At 47.3% G+C, this 14,452-nt stretch overlaps 1 protein-coding gene across 1 annotated transcript in view; it reads right to left on the bottom strand.

Moving 5' to 3' along the window:
- LOC147097905 (anthrax toxin receptor 1-like) overlaps nucleotides 1–14,452 on the bottom strand; it is a 254,166-nt gene that overhangs the window by 206,795 nt on the left and 32,919 nt on the right. Inside the window, exons 2-3 of the mRNA XM_085970960.1 lie at nucleotides 4,895–4,966; nucleotides 3,721–3,792 (exon numbers count right to left, since the gene is read on the bottom strand). Coding sequence (XP_085827086.1) covers nucleotides 3,721–3,792; nucleotides 4,895–4,966 — 144 coding nt within the window. The remainder of the gene's footprint in view (nucleotides 1–3,720; nucleotides 3,793–4,894; nucleotides 4,967–14,452) is intronic.

The raw sequence follows: 14,452 nt of genomic DNA, 5'->3' as shown, positions 1-14,452 counted from the left end.
GGCTGTGGCCTCTGGTTCTAGACTCCCCAGCCAAGGGAAACATTCTCCCAGCATCCACCCTATCAAGCCCTGTAATAATTTTCTATGCTTCAATGAGATCCCCTCTCATTCTTCTGAATTCAAGAGAATACAGGCCACGACTGTGTGGCTGTTAAGGGTTCCAACACCATCATCAAGTTTGCGGATGACACCACGGTAGTAGGCCAGATCACCAACAACGATGAGTCAGCCTACAGGGAGGAGGTCCAGCATCTCGTGAAGTGGTGCGCCGATAACAACCTGGCCCTTAACACCAAGAAAACAAAAGAAATCATTGTGGACTTCAGGAAGTCCAAAGGCGGAAGTCACACCCCCATCCACATCAATGGGGCTGTGGTGGAAAGGGTGGACAGCTTTAAGTTCCTCGGAGTCCACATCACGGAAGACCTCTCCTGGTCCCTCAACACCTCCTCTCTGGTGAAGAAGGCCCAGCAGCGCCTATATTTCCTAAGGAGGCTGAAGGGATGTAATCTGTCACCCCTGATCCTCTCTAACTTTTACCGCTGCACTATAGAGAGCATCCTGACAAACTGTATCACAGTATGGTATGGCAGCTGTAGCTACTATGACCGGAAAGCCCTGCAGCGGGTAGTCAAAACTGCCCAACGCATTACCGGCACCTGGCTACCGACCATAGAGCACATATACCAGAAACGCTGTCTACGGAGGTCACGGTCCATCATCAAAGACCCTACCCACCCCAGCCACAGTCTGTTCGCCCTCCTGCCATCTGGGAGACGCTACAGATGCATTCGCACCCGTACGACCAGATTTAGGAACAGCTTCTTTCCCAGGGCTGTCATCCTACTGAACTCCACAAATAAACTCTAAAGCCTGCACATCTGCCAATGCACTTTATTATGGTTATATTTATGTTAATATACTACAAGCCAAATGTATGTTGAATGTTTAAATGTCTTTATCCAAATGTACACTCTCAGGAGCCGCAAGCCTACATTTCGTTGTACTGCACTTGTGCACTAACAATGACAATAAAAGTTGATTTGATTTGATTTGATTTGATTTAGTTTACTCAATCTCTTCTCATACGACAGACCCGCCATCCCAGGAATCAATCTCGTGAACCTTCGTTGCACTCCCTCTATGGCAAGTATATCCTTCCTTAAAGTGTTGTCATGTCAATGGATGCAGAGCTCCCTGTTTGCAGAGACCTGAAACTCAGGAATGGGACTCCAGGCAGACGGCTAGAGGTGGCCGAACATCAGGACAGCACAGCACTGAATGTTGACCGGCTTCAGACTGAAGCCTCAGGAAGGTGGCGGGCGGGATAGTTCTCATTGCTGGCCCTCTGAATAATGCGTCACATATGGGGGCATCCAAGTAGAGGGGCTCAAAAGAAAATGGAGCGAGCTGGCGAAGCATCAGGACCTGGGACAGGTGAGGAGAGAAGACAGCATCGGGACCTGGGACAGGTGAGGAGAGGAGGGAGCATCAGGACCTGGGACAGGTGAGGAGAGGAGGGAGCATCGGGATCTGGGACAGGTGAGGAGAGGAGGGAGCATCAGGACCTGGGACAGGTGAGGAGAGGAGGGAGCATCAGGACCTGGGACAGGTGAGGAGAAGAGGGAGCATCAGGACCTGGGACAGGTGAGAAGAGGAGGGAGCATCAGGACCTGGGACAGGTGAGAAGAGGAGGGAGCATCAGGACCTGGGACAGGTGAGGAGAGGAGGGAACATCAGGACCTGGGACAGGTGAAGGGAGGAGGGAGCATCGGGACCTGGGACAGGTGAGGAGAGGAGGGAGCATCAGTCCTGGGACAGGTGAGGAGAGGAGGGAGCATCAGGACCTGGGACAGGTGAAGGGAGGAGGTGGTGAAGGGAGGGTGGTGCAGGCCGCTATGCTGGGGTCTCATTTCTATCACACTGCTACTATACTGCTGTCTTCAGTAAGCCCTTCTTGCAGATGCTCTCGAGATCCCTGTGCATACGTGCAGTTTTCCCACAGGGCAGGGGTATTTGTAACCCGTACGAGTCTTGTCGGTGGCGTCAAGGGATCTTCCACGTTATGTAAAAACTACAATCCTGATACTGAAAATATCCGATAGCACTTTGAGAGGTTAAAGATCGATGGTGTGCGCTCCAACTGCCCGCTACTGGTATAAAAGCCCAGGCCAGACTGTCAGGAAACCACCAGGCTGGCTTTCTGAAGGATGGGACTGGTGAACAGCTTTGTTCTGCAGATGTTACTTAGGGATCCGACACAACAATGGAACAATAAAAGCTGTTTCCTTTTGATGGGTCATTAGCAGCTTTACGTCAGCGGCGGCCCAAGAAAGCCAATTAACCATCTTCGCAGCTGGGGGATGTCTAGAAGCACTCAACATGTCCCAAGTCACCAGCGTTTCAGAGTGCTTGTGGGACGATGTGCCTGAGCGTAAATGATGCACTGTCAGGTACGGAATGCAAGCCGTCCTGCCAATATAGCACAGGTAAATTCACTCTTTTCTTTTTAAAGTTGATGTTTATTTCAACAAATAATCCTGCTTTATGCTGCTCTGGCATCATTAAATACAGATGTTGTCCCTGTTTTCCGTGTCCTGGAGGGCCCTCGCAAGCTGTCTGCAATCCCTTGACTGGCCAGAGCGTCGATTCATTTGATACTGGAGAGGTGCTTATGCAGAATAACTCATTCCGTGCTCCTCATACTGCCTGGCATGCAGGGGATACTCCAATGACCCGGTACTCTAAGGTCACCCGCCTCGTACCAAGACCTTCACCTCGTACCAAGACCGTGCCAATGACCGCTAATTCACTGCCACCCCAGTTTGCAGATGGCAAGCCTGGTGAGGCTCAAGTTCCCCGTGATCTATTCATCTTGACCAAAGATTCAGAGGGCAAGCTAATAATGTCAGTACATCGGGAGCTATTCCATGAAATGGCGGTGAAGAGGCAACAACCTTTGACCCTCCAAAGCCTTGTGATGCATGTCCCCCCTCCCCCAGGAGCAGAAAACAGGTCAAAATGGAGTGGTTATCCACAAAATGATGCAGTATTTCATTCCATCATCGGTATAGATCTATATCCATGGTCCATTAAAGTTCTGAGGAAAGGCTCTGAGTACAGAAATCCTCTACCGGGAACATCTGTCCTAAACATTCGGGCATGTGCTGGTACAGGAATCCTCTACCGGGAACATCTGTCCTAAACATTCGGGCATGTGCTGGTACAGGAATCCTCTACCGGGAACATCTGTCCTAAACATTCGGGCATGTGCTGGTACAAGAATCCTCTACCTAAACTTTTGGCCATGCGCTATATCAGAGCCAGTACGTGGACTCTGTCCATTTCACTCTTTGCATCCTTAGATACTTTGTACTTATAATACAAATTTAAGGTAATTGACAAAAGGACCAGAGTGAGATAATGAACCAGAGGTGACATTTTTTTACGCAGCGAGTTGTTGTGACCTAGGACGCACTGCCGGAGAGGTCAGTGGGAGCAGATTCAATAGTAACTTTCAAAAGGGAAATTGGATAAATACTTGATGGGGGAATAAATTGCAGGGCTGTGGGGAAAGGGCAGGGGGGAGTGGGACTAATTGGAGAGCTCTACCAAAGAGCCGGCACAGGCACCACGGGCCGAATGGCCTCCTTCTGCACTGTGTCGTTCTCCAAAAACGGTGAACCTTTTCTGTTGAAGAACATTTTGGACATCACTCACCTGTCCTCGGTTAAGGTCATCAACGTGGTGCCTCTGGTCGAGAAAACGATGAAAGACATTCTCAGTTGAGGGCTGTAAAAGGACAAAAAAAAACATTTTATCCGGGTAGAATAAAGTTGTTCCAAAATGCAAAAAAAACCAAAACAAAGGCTTTGAAAATGAACTGCAGTCACTGTCGCTGTGGAGGCAAATGTGGCGGCCATTTTGTGCACTGCAATATTCCCACAAACAGCAAAGAGACAATGGGCAGGATTTTCATTGTGCCGTGGAGTCGGGATTGGGGGGGGGTGTTAAAATCCCGAAATCAGGGGTCCCGACCCCTTCCCGCACCCAAACCCGCCTCCATGCCAGTTTCAAAGGAGGCGGGTACCTGCCCCGCACTGGGACCCGCCTACCCGAGGTGGGAAGGGATTAGTGCCAATTAACTGCCTGTTAACAGGTAGTTAACAGGCAGTTTTTAGCCTAATCCCTATTTTGATGTTGAAGTGTGGGATTCCCGATGGCTCCAAACCACGCCAAGTTAGAGTCGTCGGGCCGTCGGGTTGAAGGGCTTGGAGAGGTTGAGATGTCAGTGTTCAGGTGAGTGATGCGTGCATGCGTGCAAAGTTAAGTGTGTTTGGTGTGTCTAAAGTGATTAAAGAAGTTTAAATGACCTTTTCTTACCTTTTCAGCCTTCCTTCCTTTAGGTCTCGGGAGTCCCTCATCTCACCGGCACAGAAAGCAGAATGGCTGCGAACTGTCAAAAGTGACAGCCTTCAGCTTTCTGTGCAGGAGAGATTTCTAACTGAGTCTGTGGAGAAGGACTCAGGTTAGAAGACAGACTGTCAGTGTTTGACAGCTTCAAACAGCTGTGAAACACTGATATTTCATCTGTCAAAACCTCTTGACAGATGAAATGTCAATCTGTGACATCACCTGTTGCCGGGCGGCCCTTAATTAGCCTGCTGAGGCTGCTGGGCGGGCTCAACAAGGTCAATCAAGTCTAAATCGCGTGGATTGGCCGTATCTCGATGGAGGCGGGACTACAACCCCGAAAGTTGTAGTCCCGCCTCCTGAGTTAAATTCCTGCCCATCTCTTTTTGTTGCTTCGGAGAACCTCGAAATTGCTCTGGGAGGAAAAACAGACGACTTTAAGAGCGCGTGTCAGTGGGGAAAACACAGGAAGATATTTTACCTGATAAACTTGTGAGCAAGGTGGTCAACAAAGAAAAATATTTCATTCCAGTGGTGCTGAACGCTCCCAGATCTGAAAGTAAAGTTCAGATTCGCCGATTAGTAGTTTCAGACGCAATTTTTGAAGAAGTACATTTCTGATCTTTCTCTTTCTTAAGAACATTAGAAAGCGCTATGCACAAAAAAAAAACATTTGACCTAGCAAGCCAAGTACTTCCATCATGTATAATCAATTAATCTTATTTCCATTCCATGTAAAATAATGGATGTGATTATCAGGAGTAATATCGAAGATTATCTGCATAATGACAATAGTCAACACCACTTTAGACGGAGAGATCCTGCCTGACTAACCTCCTTGATTTCTCTGAGGAAAATGATGAAAGACATGCTCAGCAGAGAGGGGATCATTGAAACGTATATAATTCTGACAGGGCTAGACAGACTGGATGCAGGGAGGATGTTTCCCCCGGGGTCACAGTCTCAGACTCTCCCCCGCCCCGCCCCAAATACCAAAACTTTTGTAAGATTTGGAAAATGTCAGTGGCACCCATGATGAAGTTCACAATACTTATGGTGAGGAAGGCCATTCAGCCCATCTTAAGACGTCCATCCAGAACAACTTCCCCCATTGCTACATCTAGTTCCTTCTAAAATGATTGCAAGCTTTTCACTTCCACTGGCAGCGTCAGTTGCGAAGATGATGTGAAGAGGCTTCAAGGGGATCTCGACAGGCTCAGTGAGTGGGCGAGAACATGGCAGATGGAATATAATGTGGATAAATGTGAAGTTATTCACTTTGGTAGAAAAAACAGAAAGGCAGAGTATTTCCAAAATAATGAAAGATTGGGGAATGCAGATGCTCAAAGGAACCTGGGTGTCCTTGTACATGAGTCACTGAAAGTGAATGTGCAGGTGCAGTAAGCCATTAGGAAGGCAAATGGTATGTTGGCCTTCATTACAAGAGAATTTGAGTACAGGAGTAAAGAAGTCTTACTCCAATTATATAGGGCCCTGGTGAGACCACACCTGGAGTGCTGTGTACAGTTTTGGTCTCCTTACCTAAGGAAGGATATACTTGCCAAAGACGGAGTGCAATGAAGGTTCACGAGATTGATTCCTGGGATGGCGGGACTGTCGTATGAGAAGAGATTGAGTAAACTAGGCCTGTATTCTCTTGAATTCAGAAGAATGAGAGGGGATTTCATTGAAGCATACAAAATTATTACAGGGCTTGATAGGGTGGATGCTGGGAGAGTGTTTCCCTTGGCTGGGGAGACTAGAACCAGGGGGCGTTATTGGGGCGCAAAGCAACTAGCGCCGGGGCGCGGCGATGTTTGCGTCGCTCGCGAAATTGACCAGACATTTTGCGGCGGCGCTAAACACTAACGCCACGATCTCCTGCGCCCGCAGATCGTGACGTCAGTCGAGCGTGCAATGCCCCAGTAGCGCCCCGGACCGGATATTGAGTGGCGTCCCCTGCCTTACCGCCTGCCGCTAGCAACGACAGGTTGAGGGGAACGTTTTGCAGTTGGGAAGGGACTGGGGGAGCACTATTTAAAGGTGGCCGCTTCCTGCCTTTATTTGTCAGCACATTTTTGCACCATGCATTCTGAGAGAGAGAGAGAGAGACTTCTGGAGAGATTCAATGCTGTGTGAAGGAGTTTTGGGTACTGAGCAGCACTTTGCAGGTTCATTTTGATTTGACCTTCCTTGCATCGATTTAGAAGAGACTGTGGGGGCTGCACTCTGAGCTCCTTCCCTGGGCCTCTCCATTGTTCTTTCCAGAAGATTTGATGTACAGGTCTCTCCAGGCCGAGATTCAAGGCTGCAATGAGCAGGATGTGGATGGAGAGCAAGATCGACCCTCCCCTTTAAGAACTGGCCGGCGCCAGTGTGTCTGTGTTCCATTGCTGACTGACATCACATGAGCTTCACCAGCGCTCTGAGGTAGCGCCTCGCTCCTCGGCGTTAGCACCTTAAGAGAGGTGTGTAGCGCCTGATTTAGCGCTTCAATCACCTCCAGGGGTGATAGAAGCCAAGTTTGCAGTCGGAGGCGATAATTAGCGCCAGGCGCTAAACTTTGCGCCCGGCCGATAATTGCGCCCCAAACGGGGCGATACCAAATTTCTCCCCCCTTGTACTTTAAGAACTGTCACTTACCATGGTGTCAATCGAGTGCACTGAATACTGCTTAAAGCTTCCACAACAAGCAACGTGAATGTGCTTTAAGACCATGAGCTATGCAAATTGCTTGGATAGTTACTGGATGAGTTGTTAAGTGAGTATTTAAGACTAAGGGGGTGATTGGGTGGCTTTGTGCAATGGGTGAGGTGGGTAGGGTAGAACTGAACTTCAGTTCAGTTCACATGAGAAGGTTATGTTGTGGGGAGTCTGGAAGTTGTTCTGGGCTGGTGCATGTTGAGCTAGAGAGCAAAGTAGATCGAGGATGGAAACCATCCCTGTACTGGCACTGAAGACGTTGGAGACTTTTTGGGGGCAATGAAGAGTCAGAAGAGCCCGTTTTTAAAGAAAAAGAACTTGCATTTGTATAGCACCTTTCACATCCCAAAGCACTACACCGGCAAGTGTAGTCAGGAAGGACCAGAGATAAAATGTTAAGGGGATTGAAAGTAATCGGAGAAAGCAGTTAGGTGTTGATGTAAGAAAACTACTAGGCACTTGGTCTAAGCATTAAACAAAGCTTTAATCAACTGTTTTACAACATGGAGGTCTAGTTGTGTCCTTCACTAGTTCCTGTTAAGAATGTCCTGCGCAAGCTGGGCCCGTGCCCGAGTATTTATACTCTCCCTGGACAGCGCCACCCGCAGGCCGCTCAGTATTATTTCGTAAGTCTTTCGTTCATGAATGATTGATTCATGTCAGGTGTGCGATGGGGTTTTAATGTATTGGGCCAATCGTGACTTGGGGGTCCAGATTGACGTCTGCGCTGGTCCATTCCACTTTTGGTTCCGAAGCAGTTGAAAGATGAGAAATCCCCTCTAATGTGTCCACCGAGCAGGAAGCACAGTCAGTCTGTTTGTGGTCTGAAAGGTAACAAAACCTGGAATCTTTAGGGAAACGAAGACTCTCAAAGAGAACCTTGTCATTTTGATCTGCAGCTCGTGGATGCCACTTGAAAGTTTATAAGCAAAGAACGCTGACCATCTGTTCACACGGGGTCAGATAAAAGTCAGTCGTGCGTGATGAACTCATTACTTCCTGTTGGTGTTGGTGCTTAAGCTCATTGGGGAGCAACAATGTTAGTGGAATGGATGTCAACCATAGCTTTCATCAGTCACTACTTCTTTCTAGCTTCAATAGAGATTTGTTTTTAATGTGAATTTAAAGGGGGGGTGGGGGAGAGGATATGCACTGATGTTGGCATTTTCAGTCAACCTGATTCACCAGATGAAGACTAGAGTGAAATGAAGGTTTATAATTGGCATACCTTAACCAGATGGTCCAATTGAAGCTATCCTATCCTCATAAACCATGGAGCGATTTTGGGGAATTGACCTACCCACAAGATGGTGACCCTTGTGCAGCAGAATAATAGCTGACTGTTTGTGGATTTAAGTGGGTGGATTTGTGTATCAAGGAACAACTTGTGGTCAATTCTCTAAAATTCAAATAACTAACGTCTTGCAGACTGACTGCACAAATGGCTTCAGTTCATCTCCACAGCTGCACAGAATGACCCCGTGATCTAACATGCTGGCTTTACTTTGCCTAAAGAGCCCATCTGGAAGCTTCACATTGTATATTTTTTTGTGCTTAAAGGCCACACGATTAACTGAAATTGTGGTGCCATTAAAACTGGTACCATTGACACAGAAACTTTCTGTAATGAATAACCGGCACAAAGCAATCGCATTCGGTATACTGTTCATTTACTCAATCACACCCAAGCACTTCCCCTAATCTCTTGATTTCTCTCTCAATCTCCTAGCTGACTATATTCATCACAAAAAGTGAAATGAAATATTAGCTGTGTTCATCAGAAAACATGGATTGGTAGCTGTCCAGCTCGAATTTGGTTTGGTAAAACTCCAGCCCGTTTTTTTTGCTTCTACATTGCAATGCCACATAATGAGCTTTAGTTTAGCCATCTTTGCTGCAACTGGACATGCTAAATTTTGGAACGCCCTGCAAACTAACTCGTTACCAACAATTACATAAATTGCTCCACTAATGGGCAGGCCAAGAGCTTTGTTTCCCTTGTGGCGGTTCCACCGGGTGTCCCTTACTAATATATACATAATTCCCTTTAACCTAACTATGTATATGTATATAACTTACCTGTTTGGGCTGTTGCCCCTTTAACTTACCTGTTTGGGCCGTTGCCCCTTTAAGGACGCGTCCTAACGCGCTGACGTCACGTCACGCATCACGTGACGCACGCGCGGCAGCCGCCGGCCCGGCTCGGCCTCCCGTGACGGCCGCCGGCACAGCTCGGCCTACCGCGCTCGCGACTTCGGCCGCAACGGCCAGCCTCAGTGCCGGGTAAACGCGTCGACATCACGACGCAGGTCACGTGACCACCTCAGCGTGGGTAAACGCGACCGAGCGTGATGACGTCATCACGCTATCCACGGGACTGCGAACTCAGTCCTCGTGGCGTCCCCGCTGGGGAAAGACCTATTCTACGGCTCTCCTGCAACCAACTCACTTACCTGCTGTATTTCATCTGTTCCTGCAATAAAGAACTTATTTATTGTTCTCCTGAAGTCGAACTCGATTATTTAGTAGGCATTCGTCCAATACCTACTTAGGCGAACCCGAATACCTACACCCTAAAGATTAGTCCCCATCTGATTGACTCTTCCAAGTTATGTGCCAGATCTGCTCATCGTGTCCTCCCACACATACAAAAACCAGGTAAACTTCAACACCAGCACCTGTGCCAGTGTTCAGCATCTGGTCATGCACACAATCACATTGTAGTCGTCTTAATACTGACATCTGCCCAACTCTGTACAAATGCCACATGGAACTGACGCAACAACTGGGATGGCAGGAATGACGTATGTGGAGAGATTGGGTCGATTGGGCTTATATTCGCTGGAGTTTAGAAGAATGAGAGGGGATCTCATTGAAACATAAAATTCTGACAGGACTGGACAGACTAGATGCAGGAAGGATGTTCCCGATGGTCGGGGAGTCCAGAAGCAGGGGTCACAGTCTAAGGATAAGGGGTAGGCCATTTAGGACAGAGATGAGGAGGAATTTCTTCACCCAGAGAGTGGTGAACCTGTGGAATTCTCTACCACAGAAGGCAGTTGAGGCCAATTCATTAAATATATTCAAGAAGGAGTTAGATATATTTCTTAAGGCTAAAGGGATCAAGGGATATGGGGAGAAAGCAGGGACAGGGTACTGAGTTTGGATGATCAGCCATGATCTCATTAAATGGCGGTGCAGGCTCGAGGGCCCGAATGGCCTACTCCTGCTCCTATCTTCTATGTTTAACTGACTATGGCAAAGTTAATGACCATTATTATGCTTGGGCTGGCTTGTTCTAATCTTAAAGGGTAATAATAAGTGAAATAAAGAAAGCAGATATTGGGAAGGCATCATCTTTATGCTCAGTCATTGGCTGATACAGCCTCTGTTGCTCAATTCATCCAACTCGTTCAACTCTTCATTTGTCTTCACACTGCTAAGCAGGAAATAATCCTCTGACATATTTAAAACATCCAATCACACAACAGTCCCCTCTTTCTTCAGTCACAAATATAATAAGTGGGTGTTATGGGCAAAGAGTCTGCAACTCATTTATTGGGAGTGTAATTAAACCAGCTGCACATGGCCTTGTTAATGGGAGCCTTGTTCAAAGACAATGTGGCCATACTATTCCATCCTGGGTGCCCTTTCCTTTTCCGTTTCGGAGGATGCCTGGAACAGAGCCGTGGTTTTGTTGTGAAAATCAGTAGAAGGCTGTTGTTGTTTTTGAGTCCATCAAAACACCAGAATAGAGGGGTTTTCTGTTCTCTGTTCAAAACGGCCTGCAATTTTAGGGAGTTTAAAGTCCATGTTACTGTTACAAGTTCCACTTGCACCATAGAAACCAGAGCATCCTGCCCCTTCTGAAATGCAGGGGAGGAAAATGAGAAGTTAAAGACAGCACTCTGGTCACTTTCACACACTTTCTCATGGTTAGTTTTACAATGGAACAGGCCCCGCAGCAGAAAACCACTCGTAATTATATCTCTTTAAACCCATGTACCACTTAACACCACCTTCTTCTGTCTGGGTAGGATTTTGGGCCCATCTGTGCAGTAAATCCAAATGTTTTCTTGGTTCCGAACCCTCAGACCGCATCCAGTGGCCAACAGTGTATCAGGGAGATGGCCGTGCACGAAAATTGCACGTTGACTGAAAGTGGTGGTGCCGACTCATTGCACGACTAATCTTTGCTTCCCTCAGCCATTTTGCCTGTGCAACCAAGCAGTCGACATTGCAAAGTAAGTGTGACGTCTGAATTTCCAGGTGAACCAAAGGTTGGACCAGTTTGGGTTCATCTGGGTGAGCTTCTCACTCAGTAAAAACGGTGTTTTTTCCACCTCCCACCTGACCATTTGCTGTCCTGGTTTTCATGTCCGTACATGTGCAATGGTTAGTCTACTGTCAATGTTTTGTCCCATTTCCCCTCCCCGTTTAACGAGTGACTGATGGGCAGGTGCCACATTTGCACTACTTGTTCAATGAGTTTCTTCAGGCAGGGGTCTTGTGGCTTTGTATCTTGTTTTTTTTTGCTTCCAACTCATCTGTTTGACGGTCTGGAAGGATATCGGTCCATAATGTCCATTTCCCTTGTGATCGCAAAATTATCTGTTTGGCATCCAACCTCCTAGCAATCTGAAAGTCCATGGTCAGGTTTTTTTGGAAATAACAGAGAATGACCAAGGCAATACTGCATGGCATGGCCATGGTTGAATAGAAAAAGACCAGACAAATCCAGAAGTGGGGAAGATAAGAACCTAAGAAATAGCAGCAGAAATAGGCCATGTCCGCCGTGGCTCGGTGCGTAGCACATTTGCCTCTGAGTCCTGAAGGATGTGAGTTCAAGTCCCCACTCCAGAAACTTAAGCACATAAATCCAGGCTGACACTCCAGTGCGGTGCTGAGGGAGTTGCTGCACTGTCGGAGGTGCCGTCTTTCAGATGAGCCGTTAAACCGAGGCCTCGTCTGCCCTCTCAGGTGGATGTAAACTATTTTGAAAAAGAGCAGGGGAGTTATCCCCGGTGACCTGGGCCAATATTTATCCCTCAATCAACGTCACAAAAATAGATTATTTGGTCATTATCACATTGCTGTTTGTGGGAGCTTGCTATGTGCAAAGTTAGCTGCCACATTACAACAGTGACTCCACCTCAAAAGTACTTTATTGGCTGTAAAGCGCTTTGAGATGTCCGGTGGTCATGAAAGGCGCTATAGAAATGCAAGTCTTTCTTTTCTTTCAAGCCTGCTCTGCCACTCAATAAGATCATGGCTGATCTTCGACCTCAACTCCACTTTCCCGCCCGATCTCCATATCCCTTGATTCCCTTAGAGTCCAAAAATCTATCGATCTCAGCCTTGAATATCCTCAACGACTGAGAATCCACAGCCCTCTGGGGCAGAGAATTCCAAAGATTCACAACCCTGAGTGAAGAAATTTCTCATCATCTCTGTCCTAAATGGCCAACCCCTTATCCTAAGACGTGACCCCTAATTCTAGTCTCTCCAGTCAGGGGCAACAGCCTCTCAGCCTCTACCCTGTCAAGCCCTCTCAGAATTTTGTATGTTTCAATGAGATCACCTCTCAAACTCCAGAGAGTATCGGGATTAGATGACACCAAGGAGGAATGGAAGGAGGCAGGCGTTCCATTGTTTTGAAGTCCTGAGATAGAATGAATTAGAATGGGAGACAGGGCGATGAGCAAAAAAAAACCCGGCAGATGCTGGAAATCTGAAATGAAAACAGAAAACGCTGGAAACAGTTAAGTGAGGCAGCATCTCTCGGGAGAAGAGAGAAGCTAATGTCCACACTTGAAACGTTAACTTGACAGTGTGATATGTCTTGATGCCAACACAGTGGGATGAAGGGGAAGAGCCTGTATAATATAGTATTTGAGGGTCAAGGGCTGTGTTCAGAAGTACAACATCATCGCTGCTTTGATAAAGTAGAGCTATTCGAGGCCAATGTTGCTAGGCAGCGCACATCATCCCAGACCATTTATTTTCCCGATGGTCTGGGAAGCATTTCCAAATCCTCACCGAAGCTCCTAATGTTTTGATTCTTTTTGCCTCCCATTAATAAATCAATCAGTTCACAGTCTAAAATCCAATTCTTTAGGAACAATGATCCTCCACGAAGGTATTCCCAGATTTTGTGATGAATTTTAAAAACAACAGTTTGCATTTATATAGCTCCTTTAACATAGTAAAACATCCCAAGGCGCGTCATAAGACAAAATTTGACAGCGAGCCGCATAAGGAGATATATGGTCAGATGGCCAAAAGTTTGGTCAAAGAGGTGGGTTTTAAGGAGCGTCTTAAAGGAGGAGAGAGAGGCGGAGAGGTTTAGGAAGGGAATTCCAGAGCTTAGGGCCCAGGCAGCTGAAGGCACGGCCGCCAATGGTGGAGCAATTAAAATCAGGGATGCACAAGAGGCCAGAATTGGAGGAGTGTGGAAATCTCGTAGCTCGGTCAGTTTATGGGGAGAGCTTTCCATATAGCTTTTTTTTTTGTTTCCTGAGAAGATTGCCTAACCAGCAAGCTCTGGTCCAAAATCGATCACCTATGAGATGTGCAAGAATGTTCCTACTTGACTTGCCCCTCTAATTAACTCCCTTTTTCCTGTGAGGAAGCACCTCGTGTCCTAGATGCATTTTATCCTCCCACAGGGCCAGGAAGTGGGGATGGATCACGGCACGAGCCCACATCCTACTACTCGGCATGGGGCAGCCTCTTGCATCACCAACTTAAAACCCTCATGTCATTTATTATTTCGAGTAAATGGTCTTTGGGGGGTTGTGTGTATGGTGGTGGGGGTTGGCGGGGGGGGGGGGGAGGAGGTAATTTGTTGATTTACCACCACAATCTTTCTTCAATGGTGCAAATTAAGAAGAGGGTGACCTCAAAGTCTAGCTATCCACGATCCTGAATGGTGCTCCTCACTGTTGCCAAGCAGACACAGGGAAAGCAGAATATCCGCAAAGATCTACTGCTTAATTACAAACAGAGAGGATGAGTGCCTTGCCTAGGTTTGCAAGAATGTCCTCCTACCCCTCCACACGGCCACTGAGCATCTGCAAACATGATCTGAAGTAACCTTTGAAGGACCAGATGCACTTCCTCATGCGGATTACAACTTTCTGATGTGGACTGTGGTCAGTTAAGAGCTGGAGAGATGTGAGGAACCACAAAGCACTTAAAAAAAATTCTCTTTGGATGAGTTAATCAAAAGAACGGACTCCATCTGAGCATTCTTCCTGCCCGCCCATCCTGCCGAGAACCCTTGTGGGATTACCTGCCCTTGCCCCATTATCAAACGCTAGCCCCCGACCCTGTT

The sequence above is a fragment of the Somniosus microcephalus genome, chromosome 30, assembly GCF_052327205.1.
Source record: "Somniosus microcephalus isolate GS21.2 chromosome 30, FLI_Smic_1.0, whole genome shotgun sequence".
NCBI lineage: Eukaryota > Metazoa > Chordata > Chondrichthyes > Squaliformes > Somniosidae > Somniosus > Somniosus microcephalus.
This window is presented reverse-complemented; position numbering and strand designations above follow the sequence as displayed.